Source organism: Coregonus lavaretus (assembly GCF_964263955.1).
Source record: "Coregonus lavaretus genome assembly, chromosome: 17".
In the NCBI taxonomy this organism is placed as follows: domain Eukaryota; kingdom Metazoa; phylum Chordata; class Actinopteri; order Salmoniformes; family Salmonidae; genus Coregonus; species Coregonus lavaretus.
In genome coordinates, this window is record NC_140004.1 from 50,121,366 (window position 1) to 50,143,757 (window position 22,392).

Here is a 22,392-nt window from a genome sequence, read left to right on the forward strand (position 1 = left end):
GATCTAAGAATCGGACATTCATTTTTCCAATGACCTAATTCTTGACAGTAGTGACACTCTTGACCAACGTCAGTTTTACCACGGGTATCAGGCTCAACCCTATTTGAATGAAACTCTGCCCGGGAACCGAAGTATCTCGGCGAGCGAGGCCCAAATCTCTGCGAACGCCCCCACTCACTCCGAATACGGGGTTCTGCAAAAACATTTTTGTGAGTCAACACATATTCATCTGCCAAAACCGCAGCTTCAGCAACAGTCTTTATTTTTCGTTCGTTAATGTACGTCGCTATACGATCAGGGATTGTGTCCTTAAATTGTTCTAACATAATCAGATCACACAGCCCTTGGAAAGTCATAACTGCAGAGGCAGAACACCAGCGATTGAACTGTGAAGATAATATTCGCGCAAACTCAACATGAGTCTGCTGATCATCCCTTTTTAAAGTTCTAAATCGTTGGCGGTAAGCCTCAGGGACCAATTCGTAACTCTGTAACACAGCCGTTTTAACCTTCTCATAACTAACACTGTCTGCTACGCTAAGAGCTGAATATGCTTCTTGCGCTTTACCAGTCAGCACACACTGCAACATCAAAGTGCGATCAGAATCAGGCCAACTCCTAGCGTCAGCAACACGCTCAAACAACGAAAAGAATGTCTCCGGGTCCTTTTCATTAAACTGGGGCAACAACCGTAAATTCCCTACAACATCAAATGTCTCTGGATTACGACCAAAAGAGGAACGACCCCTAGGTAACTCTGGGTCACCTTCCCAGAGCAAACTCTCCCCTGAGAGCTTTCCTTCCCTAACCAACTCTAGTCGCTCTTGTTGCAGCTTGATTTTAGCACGCTCCATATCCTGTTTAAATTCCAATTCCCTTTCATATTTTACACGATCATGCTCCATTTTAGCTTGTTCATGCTCCATTTTTGCTTGTTCATGCTCCATTTTAGCTCTTTGTCCATTTTTTTCATGCTCTAGCTGTAACAGAAGCAGTTCTTTCTGCTGTTCAAAAAGAAGACTACTATGATTAACCGATGGAGCGGTCATTGTAACATATCGGGGAGACAACGTGTCCTCAGCAGAGGCTGCCCCAGTGGTAACATCCAGAATACCACTCTCCATCAAATTGGCCTTCAATATTAACCTAATAGAATTTTTTAGGCGTTTATCACTAATTTCAACCTTGTAGTGTTCAGCAACCTTCAACAGCTGTTCTTTAGTACATAATTCTAACAGTTCTTCTGATGGAAAGCGAATGAACTCATCTACATTAGACGCCATAATCAAGAAAAAAAAAATATATATATAGATCATAATAATCTTGCTCAACCCCTCTGCTGAGCACACCAGACACAAGAGAAATGACAATCACACCGAGCACCACAGAAGAGAGCTGGGATATGGAGCTTCCCCAAAACCTACAATAACTCAACCCTAGTCTTCGTGCAGATTCGCGGTGGGTAATTACGCACTGTAGCCCGCTGGCAAGGAATTAAACCCCCCAGCACGCTGGTAGATTTCCCCAAGCCACGGATGTGCCCCCGAGACAACTGCTCAGTCCACTGACACCACACAAAAATAACAAACATTTAACCATGCCCAACGTATCCCAAAACAAAACACGTCACTAAGCCTATCAGGGGAAAAAGCTATAGCTCCGGGTAGCAAATGTCACTACCCTACCCAATCTCCCACTGAGGTACACAGCCGATTGTACTCACCTCAGACCGATGTCCCAACAGCGAGTAGAGCAAGAGTTTCCAGGCTGGGCAGGGACTGGAAACTAACCAATGTACTCTCTCCAACGCAGTACAAAACCCAAAGGCAACCAATACTGGCCTATCAAACTCAAACAAACTAACAAAATTTACAAAGAAAAACCCTACAGAATTGGACATTAACTCCACGTTCTCCCAAACACAACCAGTTCAAGATCCCGGACGAGCCCCCACTTGTCACGAACCGGCTCAAGTTCGTAACAAAAGGGAGACACGTGGAGACAAGGAGTACTCAAAGTATATATTTATTAATTAAAGTAAACTAAATCAAATAACAATGGTGTGTGTAATCAGTAATCAGTAGTGTAAGTGAGTGTTTGCATGCATAAATGTAATATGGAAAAGTGTTGAAAAGTGCCAAAGCAAACAACCCAAAAAAGCCACAAAAATATCACAACCAAGATCAAAGTATCTGCCTGGAGAGAGTCTCCCCAATGAATGTGGAAGAGGTCCATTTATCCTGGGACACACCCGGCCCAGGTGTTTCCCATGTAGCTGACGACCCTCCCAACTCCGCCCACCGGCATCCTAATAAGGAAACAAGAGCAAAGAGAGAATACGGCAGACAGAGTGGGAGGGTCGTCACACAGACAGGAGGGAGGGAGGTATGGCTATATGGCTGAGACAGACAGGAGGGAGGGAGGTATGGCTATATGGCTGAGACAGACAGGAGGGAGGGAGGTATGGCTATATGGCTGAGACAGACAGGAGGGAGGGAGGGAGGTATGGCTATATGGCTGAGACAGACAGGAGGGAGGGAGGTATGGCTATATGGCTGAGACAGACAGGAGGGAGGGAGGGAGGGGGGTATGGCTATATGGCTGAGACAGACAGGAGGGAGGGAGGGAGGTATGGCTATATGGCTGAGACAGACAGGAGGGAGGGAGGTATGGCTATATGGCTGAGACAGACAGGAGGGAGGGAGGGGGGTATGGCTATATGGCTGAGACAGACAGGAGGGAGGGAGGTATGGCTATATGGCTGAGACAGACAGGAGGGAGGGAGGGAGAGAGGTATGGCTATATGGCTGAGACAGACAGGAGGGAGGGAGGGAGGTATGGCTATATGGCTGAGACAGACAGGAGGGAGGGAGGGAGGGAGGTATGGCTATATGGCTGAGACAGACAGGAGGGAGGGAGGGGGGTATGGCTATATGGCTGAGACAGACGGGAGGGAGGGAGGGGGGTATGGCTATATGGCTGAGACAGACAGGAGGGAGGGATGGAGGGGGGTATGGCTATATGGCTGAGACAGACAGGAGGGAGGGAGGGAGGGGGGTATGGCTATATGGCTGAGACAGACAGGAGGGAGGGAGGGAGGTATGGCTATATGGCTGAGACAGACAGGAGGGAGGGAGGTATGGCTATATGGCTGAGACAGACAGGAGGGAGGGAGGGAGGGAGGTATGGCTATATGGCTGAGACAGACAGGAGGGAGGGGGGTATGGCTATATGGCTGAGACAGACGGACAGACAGACAGACAGGAGGGAGTGGGGTATGGCTGTATATGGCTGAGACTTGCAGGGTTACATGGCTGTCTTACAGTTTTCACTAGTGGGTTTTCATTTACACAACGGTTAGTACAAAACCCCAAACAGATCATCATTTACACAACGGTTAGTACAAAACCCCAAACAGATCATCATTTACACAACGGTTAGTACAAAACCCCAAACAGATCATCAAAAAGGCCGTTGTTTCAAAACTCCAAACAGATCATCAAAAAGGCAGTTGCTTCAAAACTCAAAACTCATTTTCAATTGACTAAGTACAACACACAACATGAGTCACTTTTTCACCAAACTTAATCAGTGTTTCATCAAGAAATACATGTTTCACATTGCAATACATGTTCATATACACTGAGTGTACAAAACATTAGGAACACCTTCCTAATATTGAGTTGCACCCTCTTTTGCCCTCAGAACAACCTCAATTAGTCAGGGCATGGACTCTACAAGGTGTCAAAAGAGTTCCACAGGGATGCTGGCCCATGTTGACTCCAATGCTACCCACGGTTGTGTCAAGTTGGCTGGATGTCCTTTGGGTGGTGGACCATTCTTGATACACACGGGAATCTGTTGAGCGTGAAAAACCCAGCAGCGTTGCAGTTCTTGACACACTCAAACCGATGCGCCTGGCACCTACTACCATACCCCGTTCAAAGGCACTTCAATGTTTTGTCTTGCCCATTCACCTTCTGAATGGCACTCATACATAATCCATGTCTCAATTGTCTCAAGGCTTAGAAATCCTTCTTTAACCTGTCTCCTCCCCTTCATCTACACTGATTGAAGTGGATTTAACAAGTGACATCAATAAGGGATCATAGCTTTCACCTGGATTCACCTGGTCAGTCTGTCATGGAAAGAGCTGTTCCTAATGATTTGTCCACTCAGTGTATTTACACATCAGTTACACAAAACATGAAAAGCGAAACACAAAACATGAAAAGCAAAACACAATCATCAAGCACATTATTCAGTAAAAAAGGCCCTCTAACATACAGTATATAACATATAACATACAGTGCATTCGGAAAGTATTCAGACCCCTGGACTTTTTGGGCATTTTGTTACATTACAGCCTTATTATTAAATTTAAAACATTTCCTCATCAATCTACACACTACCCCATAATAAAAAATGAAAAACTGAAATATCACATTTACATACGTATTCATACCCTTTACTCTGTACTTTGTTGAATCACCTTTGGCAGCGATTACAGCCTCGAGTCTTCTTGGGTATGACGCCACAAGCGTGGCACACCTGTATTTGGGGAGTTTCTCCCATTCTTCTCTGCAGATCCTCTCAAGCTCTGACAGGTTGGATGGGGAGCGTCGCTGCGCAGCTATTTTCAGGTCTCTCCAGAGATGTTAGATCGGGTTCAAGTCCGGGCTCTGGCTGGGCCACTCAAGGATATTCAGAGACTTGTCCCGAAGCCACTCCTGCGTTGTCTTGGCTGTGTGCTTAGGGTCGTTGTCCTGTTGGAAGGTGAACCTGCACCCCAGTCTGATGTCCTGAGAGCTCTGGAGCAGGTTTTCATCAAGGATCTCTCTGTACTTTGCTCCGTTCATCTTTCCCTCGATCCTGACTAGTCTCCCAGTCCCTGCCGCTGAAAAACATCCCCACAGCATGATGCTGCCACCACCATGCTTCACCGTAGGGATGGTGCCAGGTTTCCTCCAGACGTGACGCTTGGTATTCAGGCCAAAGAGTTCAATCTTGGTTTCATCAGACCAGAGAATCTTGTTTCTCATGGTCTGAGAGTCCTTTAGGTGCCTTTTGGCGAACTCCAAGCGGGCTGTCATGTGCCTTTTACTGAGGAGTGGCTTCCGTCTGGCCACTCTATCATAAAGGCCTGATTGGTGGAGTTCTGCAGAGATGGTTGTCCTTCTGGAAGGTTCTCCCAGCTCAATAAAGAAACTCTAGAGCTCTGTCAGAGTAACCATCGGGTTCTTGGTCACCTCCCTGACCAAGGCCCTTCTCCCCCGATTGCTCAGTTTGGCCGGGCGGCCAGCTCTAGGAAGAGTCTTGGTGGTTCCAAACTTTTTCCAATTCATAATAATGGAGGCCAGTGTGTTCTTAGGGACCTTCAATGCTGCATACCTTTTTTGGTACTCTTAACCAGATCTGTGCCTAGACACAATCATGTCTCTGAGCTCTACGGACAATTCCTTCGACCTCATGGCCTGGTTTTTACACTGACATGCAATTGTTGGACCTTATATACAGTGGGGGAAAAAAGTATTTAGTCAGCCACCAATTGTGCAAGTTCTCCCACTTAAAAAGACGAGAGAGGCCTGTAATTTTCATCATAGGTACACGTCAACTATGACAGACAAATTGAGATTTTTTTTTCTCCAGAAAATCACATTGTAGGATTTTTAATTTATTTATTTGCAAATTATGGTGGAAAATAAGTATTTGGTCACCTACAAACAAACAAGATTTCTGGCTCTCACATACCAGTAACTTCTTCTTTAAGAGGCTCCTCTGTCCTCCACTCGTTACCTGTATTAATGGCACCTGTTTGAACTTGTTATCAGTATAAAAGACACCTGTCCACAACCTCAAACAGTCACACTCCAAACTCCACTATGGCCAAGACCAAAGAGCTGTCAAAGGACACCAGAAACAAAATTGTAGACCTGCACCAGGCTGGGAAGACTGAATCTGCAATAAGTAAGCAGCTTGGTTTGAAGAAATCAACTGTGGGAGCAATTATTAGGAAATGGATGACATACAAGACCACTGATAATCTCCCTCGATCTGGGGCTCCATGCAAGATCTCACCCCGTGGGGTCAAAATGATCACAAGAACAGTGAGCAAAAATCCCAGAACCACACGGGGGGACCTAGTGAATGACTGCAGAGAGCTGGGACCAAAATAACAAAGCCTACCATCAGTAACACACTACGTCGCCAGGGACTCAAATCCTGCAGTGCCAGACGTGTCCCCCTGCTTAAGCCAGTACATGTCCAGGCCCGTCTGAAGTTTGCTAGAGTGCATTTGGATGATCCAGAAGAGGATTGGGAGAATGTCATATGGTCAGATGAAACCAAAATAGAACTTTTTGGTAAAAACTCAACTCGTCGTGTTTGGAGGACAAAGAATGCTGAGTTGCATCCAAAGAACACCATACCTACTGTGAAGCATGGGGGTGGAAACATCATGCTTTGGGGCTGTTTTTCTGCAAAGGGACCAGGACGGCTGATCCGTGTGAAGGAAATAATGAATGGGGCCATGTATCGTGAGATTTTGTGTGAAAACCTCCTTCCATCAGCAAGGGCATTGAAGATGAAACGTGGCTGGGTCTTTCAGCATGACAATGATCCCAAACACACTGCCCGGGCAACGAAGGAGTGGTTTCAAAATAAGCATTTCAAGGTCCTGGAGTGGCCTAGCCAGTCTCCAGATCTCAACCCCATAGAAAATCTTTGGAGGGAGTTGAAAGTCTGTGTTGCCCAGCGACAGCCCCAAAACATCACTGCTCTAGAGGAGATCTGTATGGAGGAATGGGCCAAAATACCAGCAACAGTGTGTGAAAACCTTGTGAAGACTTACAGAAAACGTTTGACCTGTGTCATTGCCATCAAAGGGTATATAACAAAGTATTGAGAAACTTTTGTTATTGACCAAATACTTATTTTCCACCATAATTTGCAAATAAATTCATTAAATATCCTACAATGTGATTTTCTGGAGAAAAAATCTCATTTTGTCTGTCATAGTTGACGTGTACCTATGATGAAAATTACAGGCCTCTCTCATCTTTTTAAGTGGGAGAACTTGGACCATTGGTGGCAGACTAAATACTTTTTTCCCCCACTGTAAAGAGGTGTGTGCCTTTCCAAATCATGTCCAATCAATTGAATTTACCACAGGTAGATTCCAATCAAGTGGTAGACACATCTCAAGGTTGATCAATGGAAACTCAATTTCGAGGGGTCTGAATAATTATGTAAATAAGGTATTTCTGTTTTTTATTTTAAATACATGTACAAAAAAATCTAAAAACCAGTTTTCACTTTGTCATGGTGTATTGTGTGTAGATTAATGAGGAAAACAATTAATTTAATACATTTTAGAATAAGGCTGTAACATAACAAAATGTGGAAAAAGTCAAGGGGTCTGAATACTTTCCGAATGCACTGTATACAACCCTCATGATGTACATTTCAGTTTCAAAACTAGAGGTCCTACAAACACATGATTAGTACTGTTAGAAAGGTAAGAATAGTGGGATTCTGAGTCGATGTGACTCCAGTTGGGCATTGGTTCATAACCCTAACCCTAACTGGTTCTACTCCAGTTGGGCATTGGTTCTTAACCCTAACCCTAACTGGTTCTACTCCAGTTGGGCATTGGTTCTTAACCCTAACCCTAACTGGTTCTACTCCAGTTGGGCATTGGTTCTTAACCCTAACCCTAACTGGTTCTACTCCAGTTGGGCATTGGTTCATAACCCTAACCCTAACTGGTTCTACTCCAGTTGGGCATTGGTTCATAACCCTAACCCTAACTGGTTCTACTCCAGTTGGGCATTGGTTCATAACCCTAACCCTAACTGGTTCTACTCCAGTTGGGCATTTACATTTACGTCATTTAGCAGACGCTCTTATCCAGAGCGACTTACAAATTGGTGCATTCACCTTATAGCCAGTGGGACAACCACTTTACAATGGTTTTTTGTTTGTTTTTGGGGGGTGGGTTGGGGAAAGGGGTGGGTAGAAGGATTACTTTATCCTATCCCAGGTATTCCTTAAAGAGGTGGGGTTTCAAATGTCTCCGGAAGGTGGTCATTGGTTCATAACCCTAACCCTAACTGGGTCTACTCCAGTTGGGCATTGGCTCATTGGCTCAGCCTGTAACTGGCCAGAACAATGGGAAGGACAGCTACAGTATATGAGTGTATTTTTCTGTGTGTGTGTCTCCCCCTACAGGCGGTAGAGGATGGTAACCTGGAGGAGATGGAGGAAGAGATCCGTCTGAAGAAGTCGAGGAAGAAGAGGAGACGAGGGGACAAGGACGGAGGGAGGGAGGAGGGAGGAGAGAAGGCAAAGAAGAGGCGTGGACGTCCCCCTGCCGAGAAGCTGTCCCCCAACCCCCCCAAACTCACCAAACAGATGAACGCCATCATCGACACCGTCATCAACTACAGAGACGGGTAAGAGAACCATAGCAGGAGAGAGTGGTGTTACCCCCAAACCATTCCTCTGGTACCTGGGTTGCACCTGTTTGCTCTAGCCCAGCAATATTATCCATGATTCAACTATTGACAGAGTTGTGATAGTGTTTAGCCAGTATTCCCCCGGGAGTCCTATATCAGTATCATGCTCTGTCTGTAGTTACACATGGAAACATTCCTCCACTACTCCCCAGTCAGCCAAACCCTAACCCGCTGAACACCATGATGATTTAGTGGATGAAGTCATCTTTGAGCAACAAAACATCATGCTATGTGGCTGGAAAAACCTTTCTCCTCCCCTCTCCTCCTCATATCCCCTCTCTCCCCCTCTCCTCCTCATATCCCCTCCTCCCCTCTCCTCCTCATATCCCCTCTCCTCCCCTCTCCTCCTCATATCCCCTCTCTCCCCCTCTCCTCCTCATATCCCCTCCTCCCCTCTCCCCCTCATATCCCCTCTCTTCCCCTCTCCTCCTCATATCCCCTCTCCTCCCCTCTCCTCCTCATATCCCCTCTCTTCCCCTCTCTTCCCTTCATATCCCCTCTCTTCCCCTCTCCTCCTCATATCCCCTCTCTTCCCCTCTCCTCCTCATATCCCCTCTCTCCCCCTCTCCTCCTCATATCCCCTCTCTTCCCCTCTCCCCCTCATATCCCCTCTCTTCCCCTCTCCTCCTCATATCCCCTCTCTTCCCCTCTCCTCCTCATATCCCCTCTCTTCCCCTCTCCTCCTCATATCCCCTCCTCCCCTCTCCCCCTCATATCCCCTCTCTTCCCCTCTCCTCCTCATATCCCCTCTCTCCCCCTCTCCTCCTCATATCCCCTCTCTTCCCCTCTCCTCCTCATATCCCCTCTCTCCCCCTCTCCTCCTCATATCCCCTCTCTTCCCCTCTCCTCCTCATATCCCCTCTCTCCCCCTCTCCTCCTCATATCCCCTCTCTTCCCCTCTCCTCCTCATATCCCCTCTCTCCCCCTCTCCTCCTCATATCCCCTCTCTTCCCCTCTCCTCCTCATATCCCCTCTCTCCCCCTCTCCTCCTCATATCCCCTCTCTCCCCCTCTCCTCCTCATATCCCCTCTCTTCCCCTCTCCTCCTCATATCCCCTCTCTTCCCCTCTCTTCCCTTCATATCCCCTCTCCTCCCCTCTCCTCCTCATATCCCCTCTCCTCCCCTCTCTCCCCCTCTCATCCTCATATCCCCTCTCTTCCCCTCTCCTCCTCATATCCCCTCTCTTCCCCTCTCCTCCTCATATCCCCTCTCCTCCCCTCTCCTCCTCATATCCCCTCTCCTCCCCTCTCCTCCTCATATCCCCTCTCTTCCCCTCTCCTCCTCATATCCCCTCTCTCCCCCTCTCATCCTCATATCCCCTCTCTTCCCCTCTCCTCCTCATATCCCCTCCTCCCCTCTCCTCCTCATATCCCCTCCTCCCCTCTCCTCCTCATATCCCCTCTTCCCCTCTCATCCTCATATCCCCTCTCCTCCCCTCTCATCCTCATATCCCCTCTCCTCCTCATATCCCCTCTCCTCCCCTCTCCTCCTCATATCCCCTCTCTTCCCCTCTCATCCTCATATCCCCTCTCCTCCTCATATCCCCTCTCCTCCTCATATCCCCTCTCCTCCCCTCTCATCCTCATATCCCCTCTCCTCCCCTCTCATCCTCATATCCCCTCTCTTCCCCTCTCATCCTCATATCCCCTCTCCTCCTCATATCCCCTCTCCTCCCCTCTCCTCCTCATATCCCCTCTCTTCCCCTCTCCTCCTCATATCCCCTCTTCCCCTCTCATCCTCATATCCCCTCTCCTCCCCTCTCCTCCTCATATCCCCTCCTCCCCTCTCCTCCTCATATCCCCTCTTCCCCTCTCCTCCTCATATCCCCTCTTCCCCTCTCATCCTCATATCCCCTCTCCTCCCCTCTCATCCTCATATCCCCTCTCTTCCCCTCTCATCCTCATATCCCCTCTCCTCCTCATATCCCCTCTCCTCCCCTCTCCTCCTCATATCCCCTCTCTTCCCCTCTCCTCCTCATATCCCCTCTCTCCCCCTCTCCTCCTCATATCCCCTCTCCTCCCCTCTCCTCCTCATATCCCCTCTCCTCCTCATATCCCCTCTCCCCCTCTCCTCCTCATATCCCCTCTCCTCCCCTCTCCTCCTCATATCCCCTCTCTCCCCCTCTTCTCCTCATATCCCCTCTCCTCCCCTCTCCTCCTCATATCCCCTCTCCTCCCTCTCCTCCTCATATCCCCTCTCCTCCCCTCTCCTCCTCATATCCCCTCTTCCCCTCTCATCCTCATATCCCCTCTTCCCCTCTCATCCTCATATCCCCTCTCCTCCCCTCTCATCCTCATATCCCCTCTCCTCCTCATATCCCCTCTCCTCCCCTCTCCTCCTCATATCCCCTCTCTTCCCCTCTCCTCCTCATATCCCCTCTCCTCCCCTCTCCTCCTCATATCCCCTCCTCCCCTCTCCTCCTCATGTCCCCTCTCTTCCCCTCTCCTCCTCATATCCCCCCTCTTCCCCTCTCCTCCTCATATCCCCTCTCTTCCCCTCTCCTCCTCATATCCCCTCTCCTCCCCTCTCCTCCTCATATCCCCTCTCCTCCCCTCTCCTCCCCTCTCTTCCCCTCTCCTCCTCATATCCCCTCTCCTCCCCTCTCCTCCTCATATCCCCTCTCTTCACCTCTCCTCCTCATATCCCCTCTCTTCCCCTCTCCTCCTCATATCCCCTCTCCTCCCCCTCTCCTCCTCATATCCCCTCCCCTCTCCTCCTCATATCCCCTCTCCCCCTCTCCTCCCCTCTCCTCCTCATATCCCCTCTCCTCCCCTCTCCTCCTCATATCCCCTCCTCCCCTCTCCTCCTCATATCCCCTCTCTTCCCCTCTCCTCCTCATATCCCCCCTCTTCCCCTCTCCTCCTCATATCCCCTCTCCTCCTCATATCCCCTCTCCCCCTCTCCCCCTCTCCTCCCATATCCCCTCTCCTCCCCTCTCCTCCTCATATCCCCTCTCTCCCCCTCTCCTCCTCATATCCCCTCTCCTCCCCTCTCCTCCTCATATCCCCTCTCCTCCCCTCTCCTCCTCATATCCCCTCTCTTCCCCTCTCCTCCTCATATCCCCTCTCCTCCCCTCTCCTCCTCATATCCCCTCTCCTCCCTCTCCTCCCCTCTCTTTCCCTCTCCTCCTCATATCCCCTCTCTTCCCCTCTCCCCCTCATATCCTCTCTCTTCCCCTCTCCTCCTCATATCCCCTCCTCCCCTCTCCTCCTCATATCCCCTCTCTTCCCCTCTCCTCCTCATATCCCCCCTCTTCCCCTCTCCTCCTCATATCCCCTCTCCTCCCCTCTCCTCCTCATATCCCCTCCTCCCCTCTCCTCCTCATATCCCCTCTCCTCCCCTCTCCTCCTCATATCCCCTCTCCTCCCCTCTCCTCCTCATATCCCCCCTCTACCCTCTCATCCTCATATCCCCTCTCCTCCCCTCTCCTCCTCATATCCCCTCTCCACCCCCTCTCCACCTCATATCCCCTCTCCTCCCCTCTCTTCCCCTCATCCTCCATATCCCCTCTCCTCCCCCTCTCCTCCTCATATCCCCTCTCCTCCCCTCACCTCCCCTCTCCTCCTCATATCCCCTCTCTCCCTCTCTTCCCTTCATATCCCCTCTCCTCCCCTCTCCTCCTCATATCCTCTCTCCTCCCCTCTCTTCCCCTCTCCTCCTCATATCCCCTCTCCTCCCCTCACCTCCTCATATCCCCTCTCCCCCCTCTCATCCTCATATCCCCTCTCTTCCCCTCTCCTCCTCATATCCCTCTCTTCCCCTCTCCTCCTCATATCCCTCTCTCCCCCTCTCCTCCTCATATCCCCTCTCCTCCCCTCTCCTCCTCATATCCCCCCCCTCTTCCCCTCTCCTCCTCATATCCCCTCTCCTCCCCTCTCCTCCTCATATCCCCCCTCTTCCCCTCTCCTCCCTCATATCCCCTCTCCTCCCCCTCTCCTCCTCATATCCCCTCTCTTCCCCTCTCCTCCTCATATCCCCTCCTCCCCTCTCCTCCTCATATCCCCTCTCTTCCCCTCTCATCCTCATATCCCCTCTCCTCCCCTCTCCTCCTCATATCCCACTCTCCTCCCCTCTCTCCCCCTCTCCTCCTCATATCCCCTCTCTTCCCCTCTCCTCCTCATATCCCCCCTCTTCCCCTCTCCTCCTCATATCCCCTCTCCTCCCTCTCCTCCTCATATCCCCCCTCTTCCCCTCTCCTCCTCATATCCCCCTCTTCCCCTCTCCTCCTCATATCCCTCTCCTCCCCTCTCCTCCTCATATCCCCTCTCTTCCCCTCTCCTCCTCATATCCCCTCTCCTCCCCTCTCCTCCTCATATCCCCTCTCCTCCTCATATCCCCTCTCCTCCCCTCTCCTCCCCTCTCCTCCCCTCTCCTCCTCATATCCCCTCTCCTCCCCTCTCCTCCCCTCTCCTCCTCATATCCCCTCTCTTCCCCTCTCCTCCTCATATCCCCTCTCTTCCCCTCTCCTCCTCATATCCCCTCTCTTCCCCTCTCCTCCTCATATCCCCTCTCCTCCCCTCTCCTCCTCATATCCCCTCTCTTCCCCTCTCCTCCTCATATCCCCTCTCTTCCCCTCTCCTCCTCATATCCCCTCTCTTCCCCTCTCCTCCTCATATCCCCTCTCCTCCCCTCTCCTCCTCATATCCCCTCTCTTCCCCTCTCCTCCTCATATCCCCTCTCTTCCCCTCTCCTCCTCATATCCCCTCTCTTCACCTCTCCTCCTCATATCCCCTCTCTTCCCCTCTCCTCCTCATATCCCCTCTCCTCCCCTCTCCTCCTCATATCCCCTCTCCTCCCCTCTCTCCCCCTCTCATCCTCATATCCCCTCTCTTCCCCTCTCCTCCTCATATCCCCTCTCTTCCCCTCTCCTCCTCATATCCCCTCTCTCCCCCTCTCCTCCTCATATCCCCTCTCCTCCCCTCTCCTCCTCATATCCCCTCTCTTCCCCTCTCATCCTCATATCCCCTCTCCTCCCCTCTCCTCCTCATATCCCCTCTCTTCCCCTCTCCTCCTCATATCCCCTCTCTTCCCCTCTCATCCTCATATCCCCTCTCCTCCCCTCTCCTCCTCATATCCCCTTTCCTCCCCTCTCCTCCTCATATCCCCTCTCTCCCCCTCTCCTCCTCATATCCCCTCTCTTCCCCTCTCCTCCTCATATCCCCTCTCTTCCCCTCTCCTCCTCATATCCCCTCTCCTCCTCATATCCCCTCTCCTCCCCTCTCCTCCCCTCTCCTCCTCATATCCCCTCTCCTCCCCTCTCTTCCCCTCTCCTCCTCATATCCCCTCTCTTCCCCTCTCCTCCTCATATCCCCTCTCCTCCCCTCTCCTCCTCATATCCCCTCTCCTCCCCTCTCCTCCTCATATCCCCTCTCTTCCCCTCTCCTCCTCATATCCCCTCTCCTCCCCTCTCCTCCTCATATCCCCTCCTCCCCTCTCCTCCTCATATCCCCTCTCCTCCCCTCTCCTCCTCATATCCTCTCTCCTCCCCTCTCCTCCTCATATCCCCTCTCTTCCCCTCTCCTCCTCATATCCCCTCTCTTCACCTCTCCTCCCCTCTTCCCCTCTTCTTCTCATCCTTATTGTATCTATGATAACCATTATTATTCCAGGAACTCTCTAGCTGTTTTCTATTAGACAGAGAACACAAATGGGAACCTGTCATGGGACCACAGGGTGGCAGAACATTAGGAGATTGTTGTTGGTTTATATAATATATAACCTATGGGCTCAGACACCCCAGAAGAATTTGCTGGCCCAGAGTACGTAGCACCTCGGAATGTCATTTGCCAACCGATTTTACATGTAGAATCACGTGAAGACAGCGGTGGTCCCTAGAACACAGCACATTGTGTGTCACCCACCAATCAGGAGTATTTATGTAGCATCATCCACCAATCAGGAGTCTTCACCTAGCATCACCCACCAATCAGAAGTATTCACCTAGCATCACCCACCAATCAGGAGTCTTCACCTAGCATCACCCACCAATCAGGAGTCTTCACCTAGCATCACCCACCAATCAGGAGTATTCACCTAGCATCACCCACCAATCAGGAGTATTCACCTAGCATCACCCACCAATCAGGAGTCTTCACCTAGCATCACCCACCAATCAGGAGTATTCACCTAGCATCACCCACCAATCAGCGGTTGTATTCAGTCTGTGTTGTAGACCGCCCACAGACCATAACAGTTCACTCTACCCAGTGATCAGCCAGAATGGTCCTTTCACTTTAGTTTATTAGGATCCTCATTAGATGGAACAGCCCCTCAATGGGAGGAGTTATTATGGAACAGCCCCTCAATGGCAGGAGTTATTATGGAGCAGCCCCTCAATGGCAGGAGTTATTATGGCAGGAGTTATTATGGAGCAGCCCCTCAATGGCAGGAGTTATTATGGCAGGAGTTATTATGGAACAGCCCCTCAATGGCAGGAGTTATTATGGAGAAGCCCCTCAATGGCAGGAGTTATTATGGAACAGCCCCTCAATGGCAGGAGTTATTATGGAGCAGCCCCTCAATGGCAGGAGTTATTATGGAACAGCCCCTCAATGGCAGGAGTTATTATGGAACAGCCCCTCAATGGCAGGAGTTATTATGGAGCAGCCCCTCAATGGCAGGGGTTATTATGGAACAGCCCCTCAATGGCAGGGGTTATTATGGAACAGCCCCTCAATGGCAGGAGTTATTATGGAACAGCCCCTCAATGGCAGGAGTTATTATTACATTTACATTACATTTTAGTCATTTAGCAGACGCTCTTATCCAGAGCGACTTACAGGAGCAATTAGGGTTAAGTGCCTTGCTCAAGGGCACATTTACGTCATTTAGCAGACGCTCTTATCCAGAGCGACTCACCAATTGGTGCGTTCACCCTATAGCCAGTGGGATAACCACTTTACAATTTTGGGGGGGTAGAAGGATTACTTTATCCTATCCCAGGTATTCCTTAAAGAGGTGGGGTTTCAAATGTCTCCGGAAGGTGGTGAGTGACTCTGCTGTCCTGGCGTCGTGAGGGAGCTTGTTCCACCATTGGGGTGTCAGAGCAGCGAACAGTTTTGACTGGGCTGAGCGGGAACTATGCTTCCGCAGAGGAAGGGGAGCCAGCAGGCCAGAGGTGGATGAACGCAATGCCCTCGTTTGGGTGTAGGGACTGATCAGAGCCCGAAGGTACAGAGGTGCCGTTCCCCTCACTGCTCCATAGGCAAGCACCATGGTCTTGTAGCGGATGCGAGCTTCAACTGGAAGCCAGTGGAGTGTGCGGAGGAGGGGGGTGACGTGAGAGAACTTGGGAAGGTTGAACACCAGACGGGCTGCGGCATTCTGGATGAGTTGTAGGGGTTTAATGGCACAGGCATGGAGGCCAGCCAACAGCGAGTTGCAGTAGTCCAGACGGGAGATGACAAGTGCCTGGATTAGGACCTGTGCCGCTTCCTGTGTAAGGCAGGATCGTACTCTCCGAATGTTGTAGAGCATGAACCTGCAGGAGCGGGTCACCGCCTTGATGTTGGCGGAGAACGACAGGGTGTTGTCCAGGGTCACGCCTAGGCTCTTCGCACTCTGGGAGGAGGACACAGCGGAGTTGTCAACCGTGATGGCGAGATCATGGAACGGGCAGTCCTTCCCCGGGAGGAAGAGCAGCTCCGTCTTGCCAGGGTTCAGCTTGAGGTGGTGATCCGTCATCCATACTGATATGTCTGCCAGACATGCAGAGATGCGATTCGCCACCTGGTTATCAGAAGGGGGAAAGGAGAAGATTAGTTGTGTATCGTCAGCGTAGCAATGATAGGAGAGGCCATGTGAGGATATGACAGAGCCAAGTGACTTGGTGTATAGGGAGAAAAGGAGAGGGCCTTGAACTGAGCCCTGGGGGACACCAGTGGTGAGAGCACGTGGTGCGGAGACAGCTTCTCGCCACGCCACTTGGTAGGAGCGACCGGTCAGGGAGGACGCAATCCAGGAGTGAGCCGCGCCGGAGATGCCCAGCTCGGAGAGGGTGGAGAGGAGGATCTGATGGTTCACAGTATCAAAGGCAGCAGACAGGTCTAGAAGGACAAGAGCAGAGGAGAGAGAGTTAGCTTTAGCAGTGCGGAGAGCCTCCGTGACACAGAGAAGAGCAGTCTCAGTTGAATGACCAGTCCTGAAACCTGACTGGTTTGGATCAAGAAGGTCATTCTGAGAGAGATAGCAAGAGAGTTGGCTAAAGACGGCACGCTCAATAGTTTTGGAAAGAAAAGAAAGAAGGGATACTGGTCTGTAGTTGTTGACATCAGTGGGATCGAGTGTTGGTTTTTTGAGAAGGGGAGCAACTCTCGCTCTCTTGAAGACGGAAGGGACATGGCCAGCGGTCAAGGATGAGTTGATCAGCGAGGTGAGGTAGGGGAGAAGGTCACCGGAGATGGTCTGGAGAAGAGAGGAGGGGATGGGGTCAAGCGGGCAGGTTGTTGGGCGGCCTGCAGTCACAAGTCGCAGGATTTTATCTGGAGAGAGAAGGGAGAAAGAAGTCAAAGCATAGGGTAGGGCAGTGTGAGTAGGACCAGCAGTGTCATTAGACTTAACAAACGAGGATCGAATGTCGTCAACCTTCTTTTCAAAGTGGTTGACGAAGTCATCCACAGAGAGAGAGGAGGGGGGGGCGGGGGGGGGGAGGATTCAGGAGGGAGGAAAATGTGGCAAAGAGCTTCCTAGGGTTAGAGGCAGATGCTTGGAATTTAGAGTGGTAGAAAGTGGCCGTAGCAGCAGAAACAGATGAAGAAAATGTAGAGAGGAGGGAGTGAAAAGATGCCAGGTCGGCAGGGAGTTTAGTTTTCTTCCATTTCCGCTCCGCTGCCCGGAGCTCTGTTCTGTGAGCTCGCAATGAGTCATCAAGCCACGGAGCTGGAGGGGAGGACCGAGCCGGCCGGGAGGATAGGGGACACAGAGAGTCAAAGGATGCAGAAAGGGAGGAGAGGAGGGTTGAGGAGGCAGACTCAGGAGATTGGAGGGAGAAGGATTGAGCAGAGGGAAGAGATGATAGGATAGAAGAGGAGAGAGTAGTGGGAGAGAGAGAGCGAAGGTTGCGGCGGCGCATTACCATCTGTGTAGGGGCAGAGTGAGTAGTGTGGGAGGAGAGCGAGAGAGAAAAGGAAACAAAGTAGTGGTCGGAGACATGGAGGGGAGTTGCAGTGAGATTAGTAGAAGAGCAGCATCTAGTAAAGATGAGGTCAAGCGTATTGCCTGCCTTGTGAGTAGGGGGGGACGGTGAGAGGGTGAGGTCAAAAGAGGAGAGAAGTGGAAAGAAGGAGGCAGAGAGAAATGAGTCAAATGTGGACATAGGGAGGTTGAAATCCCCCAAAACTGTGAGGGGTGAGCCATCCTCAGGAAAGGAACTTATCAAGGCGTCAAGCTCATTGATGAACTCTCCAAGGGAACCTGGAGGGCGATAGATGACAAGGATATTAAGCTTAAATGGGCTAGTGACTGTGACAGCATGGAATTCAAATGAGGAGATAGACAGATGGGTTAGGGGAAAAATTGAGAATGTCCACTTGGGAGAGATGAGGATTCCTGTGCCACCACCCCTCTGACCAGATGCTCTCGGGGTATGCGAGAACACATGGTCAGACGAGGAGAGAGCAGTAGGAGTAGCAGTGTTTTCAGTGGTAATCCATGTTTCCGTCAGCGCCAGGAAGTCGAGGGACTGGAGATTAGCATAGGCTGGGATGAAGTCAGCTTTGTTGGCAGCAGAACGGCAGTTCCAGAGGCTGCCTGAGACCTGGAACTCCAGGTGTGGGGTGCGTGCAGGGACCACCAGGTTAGAGAGGCAGCAGCCACGCGGTGTGGGGCGTTTGTGTAGCCTGTGCAGAGAGGAGAGAACAGGGATAGGCAGAGGCATAGTTGACAGGCTGTAGCAAATGGCTACAATAATGCAGAGGAGATCGGAATGAGATGAACTAAACATCTGGGACAGTAGAGAGCAGGGCCTCCCTCACCAAAAACTTCTACTTCTAACAACTATAATTGTTTCACTGAACCACCCGAACAAAAACTCTACCAACTTCCACCTTTAGAAATCAGAATTGTTGTGAACCACAGCGGTTCAATGTTTAAAGGAATAGACTCAACCCACTTTATTCAGCTAGCTAACTATGACACCATAGCTAACTAGCATGCTAGCATCCAAAAACACACAGTTTAGCACCAACACTTGCATCCAAAAACACACAGTTTAGCGCCAACACTTGGTCACAACAAACCACCAATAGTGTGTTAACACACTAAGCAGATAAATCGTGTCCGTGTCTGTTGGCTAGCTAGCAATGGCCACTGTGTTGACCTTGTTTGAAGAACGGCTAGCTAGCTAGCTAGCTTCGTGCTACCCCCGGCACCGCCGAACAACAATGCCAACCCACAGTAACTAACCACAACAGCCCACGATGCCTAGCTATGACGCCATAGCTAACTAGCATGCTAGCATCCAATAACACACAGTTTAGCACCAATACTTGGTTACAACAAACCACCAAGAGTGTGTTAACACACTAAACAGATAATTAATGTCCGTGAATTCATATGGAACAGCCCCTCAATGGCAGGAGTTATTATGGAACAGCCCCTCAATGGCAGGAGTTATTATGGAACAGCCCCTCAATGGCAGGAGTTATTATGGAACAGCCCCTCAATGGCAGGAGTTATTATGGAACAGCCCCTCAATGGCAGAAATTATTATGGAACAGCCCCTCAATGGCAGGAGTTATTATGGAACAGCCCCTCAATGGCAGGAGTTATTATGGAACAGCCCCTCAATGGCAGGAGTTATTATGGCAGGAGTTATTATGGAACAGCCCCTCAATGGGAGGAGTTATTATGGAACAGCCCCTCAATGGGAGGAGTTATTATGGAACAGCCCCTCAATGGCAGGAGTTATTATGGAACAGCCCCTCAATGGGAGGAGTTATTATGGAACAGCCCCTCAATGGGAGGAGTTATTATGGAACAGCCCCTCAATGGGAGGAGTTATTATGGAACAGCCCCTCAATGGGAGGAGTTATTGTGGAACAGCCCCTCAATGGCAGGAGTTATTATGGAACAGCCCCTCAATGGCAGGAGTTATTATGGAACAGCCCCTCAATGGGAGGAGTTATTATGGAACAGCCCCTCAATGGCAGGAGTTATTATGGAGCAGCCCCTCAATGGCAGGAGTTATTATGGAACAGCCCCTCAATGGCAGGAGTTATTATGGAGCAGCCCCTCAATGGCAGGGGTTATTATGGAACAGCCCCTCAATGGGAGGAGTTATTATGGAACAGCCCCTCAATGGCAGGAGTTATTATGGAGCAGCCCCTCAATGTCAGGAGTTATTATGGAACAGCCCCTCAATGGCAGGAGTTATTATGGAGCAGCCCCTCAATGGCAGGGGTTATTATGGAACAGCCCCTCAATGGCAGGGGTTATTATGGAACAGCCCCTCAATGGCAGGAGTTATTATGGAACAGCCCCTCAATGGCAGGAGTTATTATGGAACAGCCCCTCAATGGCAGGAGTTATTATGGAATAGCCCCTCAATGGCAGGAGTTATTATGGAGCAGCCCCTCAATGGCAGGAGTTATTATGGAACAGCCCCTCAATGGCAGGAGTTATTATGGAACAGCCCCTCAATGGCAGGGGTTATTATGGAACAGCCCCTCAATGGCAGGAGTTATTATGGAACAGCCCCTCAATGGCAGGAGTTATTATGGAACAGCCCCTCAATGGCAGGAGTTATTATGGAACAGCCCCTCAATGGCAGGGGTTATTATGGAACAGCCCCTCAATGGCAGGAGTTATTATGGAACAGCCCCTCAATGGCAGGAGTTATTATAGAACAGCCCCTCAATGGCAGGAGTTATTATGGAACAGCCCCTCAATGGCAGGAGTTATTATGGAACAGCCCCTCAATGGCAGGAGTTATTATGGAAAAACAATATATATATACAGTGGGGAGAACAAGTATTTGATACACTGCCGATTTTGCAGGTTTTCCTACTTACAAAGCATGTAGAGGTCTGTAATTTTTATCATAGGTACACTTCAACTGTGAGAGACGGAATCTAAAATCCAGAAAATCACATTGTATGATTTTTAAGTAATTAATTTGCATTTTATTGCATGACATAAGTATTTGATACATCAGAAAAGCAGAACTTAATATTTGGTACAGAAACCTTTGTTTGCAATTACAGAGATCATACGTTTCCTGTAGGTCTTGACCAGGTTTGCACACACTGCAGCAGGGATTTTGGCCCACTCCTCCATACAGACCTGCTGTCGCTGGGCAATACGGACTTTCAGCTCCCTCCAAAGATGTTCTATTGGGTTCAGGTCTGGAGACTGGCTAGGCCACTCCAGGACCTTGTGATGCTTCTTACGGAGCCACTCCTTAGTTGCCCTGGCTGTGTGTTTCGGGTCGTTGTCATGCTGGAAGACCCAGCCACGACCCATCTTCAATGCTCTTACTGAGGGAAGGAGGTTGTTGGCCAAGATCTCGCGATACATGGCCCCATCCATCCTCCCCTCAATACGGTGCAGTCGTCCTGTCCCCTTTGCAGAAAAGCATCCCCAAAGAATGATGTTTCCACCTCCATGCTTCACGGTTGGGATGGTGTTCTTGGGGTTGTACTCATCCTTCTTCTTCCTCCAAACACGGCGAGTGGAGTTTAGACCAAAAAGCTCTATTTTTGTCTCATCAGACCACATGACCTTCTCCCATTCCTCCTCTGGATCATCCAGATGGTCATTGGCAAACTTCAGACGGGCCTGGACATGCGCTGGCTTGAGCAGGGGGACCTTGCGTGTGCTGCAGGATTTTAATCCATGACGGCGTAGTGTATTACTAATGATTTTCTTTGAGACTGTGGTCCCAGCTCTCTTCAGGTCATTGACCAGGTCCTGCCGTGTAGTTCTGGGCTGATCCCTCACCTTCCTCATGATCATTGATGCCCCACGAGGTGAGATCTTGCATGGAGCCCCAGACCGAGGGTGATTGACCGTCATCTTGAACTTCTTCCATTCTCTAATAATTGCGCCAACAGTTGTTGCCTTCTCACCAAGCTGCTTGCCTATTGTCCTGTAGCCCATCCCAGCCTTGTGCAGGTCTACAATTGTATCCCTGATGTCCTTACACAGCTTTCTTGTCTTGGCCATTGTGGAGAGGTTGGAGTCTGTTTGATTGAGTGTGTGGACAGGTGTATTTTATACAGGTAACGAATTCAAACAGGTGCAGTTAATACAGGTAATGAGTGGAGAACAGGAGGGCTTCTTAAAGAAAAACGAACAGGTCTGTGAGAGCCAGAATTCTTACTGGTTGGTAGGTGATCAAATACTTATGTCATGCAATAAAACCTGCAAAATCGGCAGTGTAACAAATACTTGTTCTCCCCACTGTATACATACAAATGAAAAAAATATATAGAAAAAATATATATATAGAAAAAAAAAAAATTGCTAACAATTTATAAATAAATATAAAAATAAAGATACAAAAATTGGTAAAAAGGTTGTCCCACTGGCTATCATAAGGTGAATGCACCAATGTGTAAGTGGCTCTGGATAAGAGCGTCTGCTAATGTACATACACAGGACCAGTCAAAGGTTTGGACACACCTACTCATTCCAGGGTTAAGGTTTGGACACACCTACTCATTCCAGGGTTAAGGTTTGGACACACCTACTCATTCCAGGGTTAAGGTTTGGACACACCTACTCATTCCAGGGTTTCTCTTTATTTTTACTATTTTCTACATTGTAGAATAATAGTGAAGACATCAAAACTATGAAATAACACCTATGGAATCATGTAGTAACCAAAAAAGTCTTAAACATATCAAAACATTTTATATTTGAGATTCTTCAAATAGCC

At 49.8% G+C, this 22,392-nt stretch overlaps 1 protein-coding gene across 1 annotated transcript in view; it reads left to right on the forward strand.

Moving 5' to 3' along the window:
* Window positions 1–22,392, forward strand: part of smarca2 (SWI/SNF related BAF chromatin remodeling complex subunit ATPase 2) — a gene marked incomplete at its 3' end in the record, with an annotated part of 187,846 nt that overhangs the window by 120,144 nt on the left and 45,310 nt on the right. Inside the window, exon 30 of the mRNA XM_084180431.1 lies at window positions 8,230–8,453. Within this exon, the coding sequence (XP_084036557.1) occupies window positions 8,230–8,453 (224 nt within the window). The remainder of the gene's footprint in view (window positions 1–8,229; window positions 8,454–22,392) is intronic.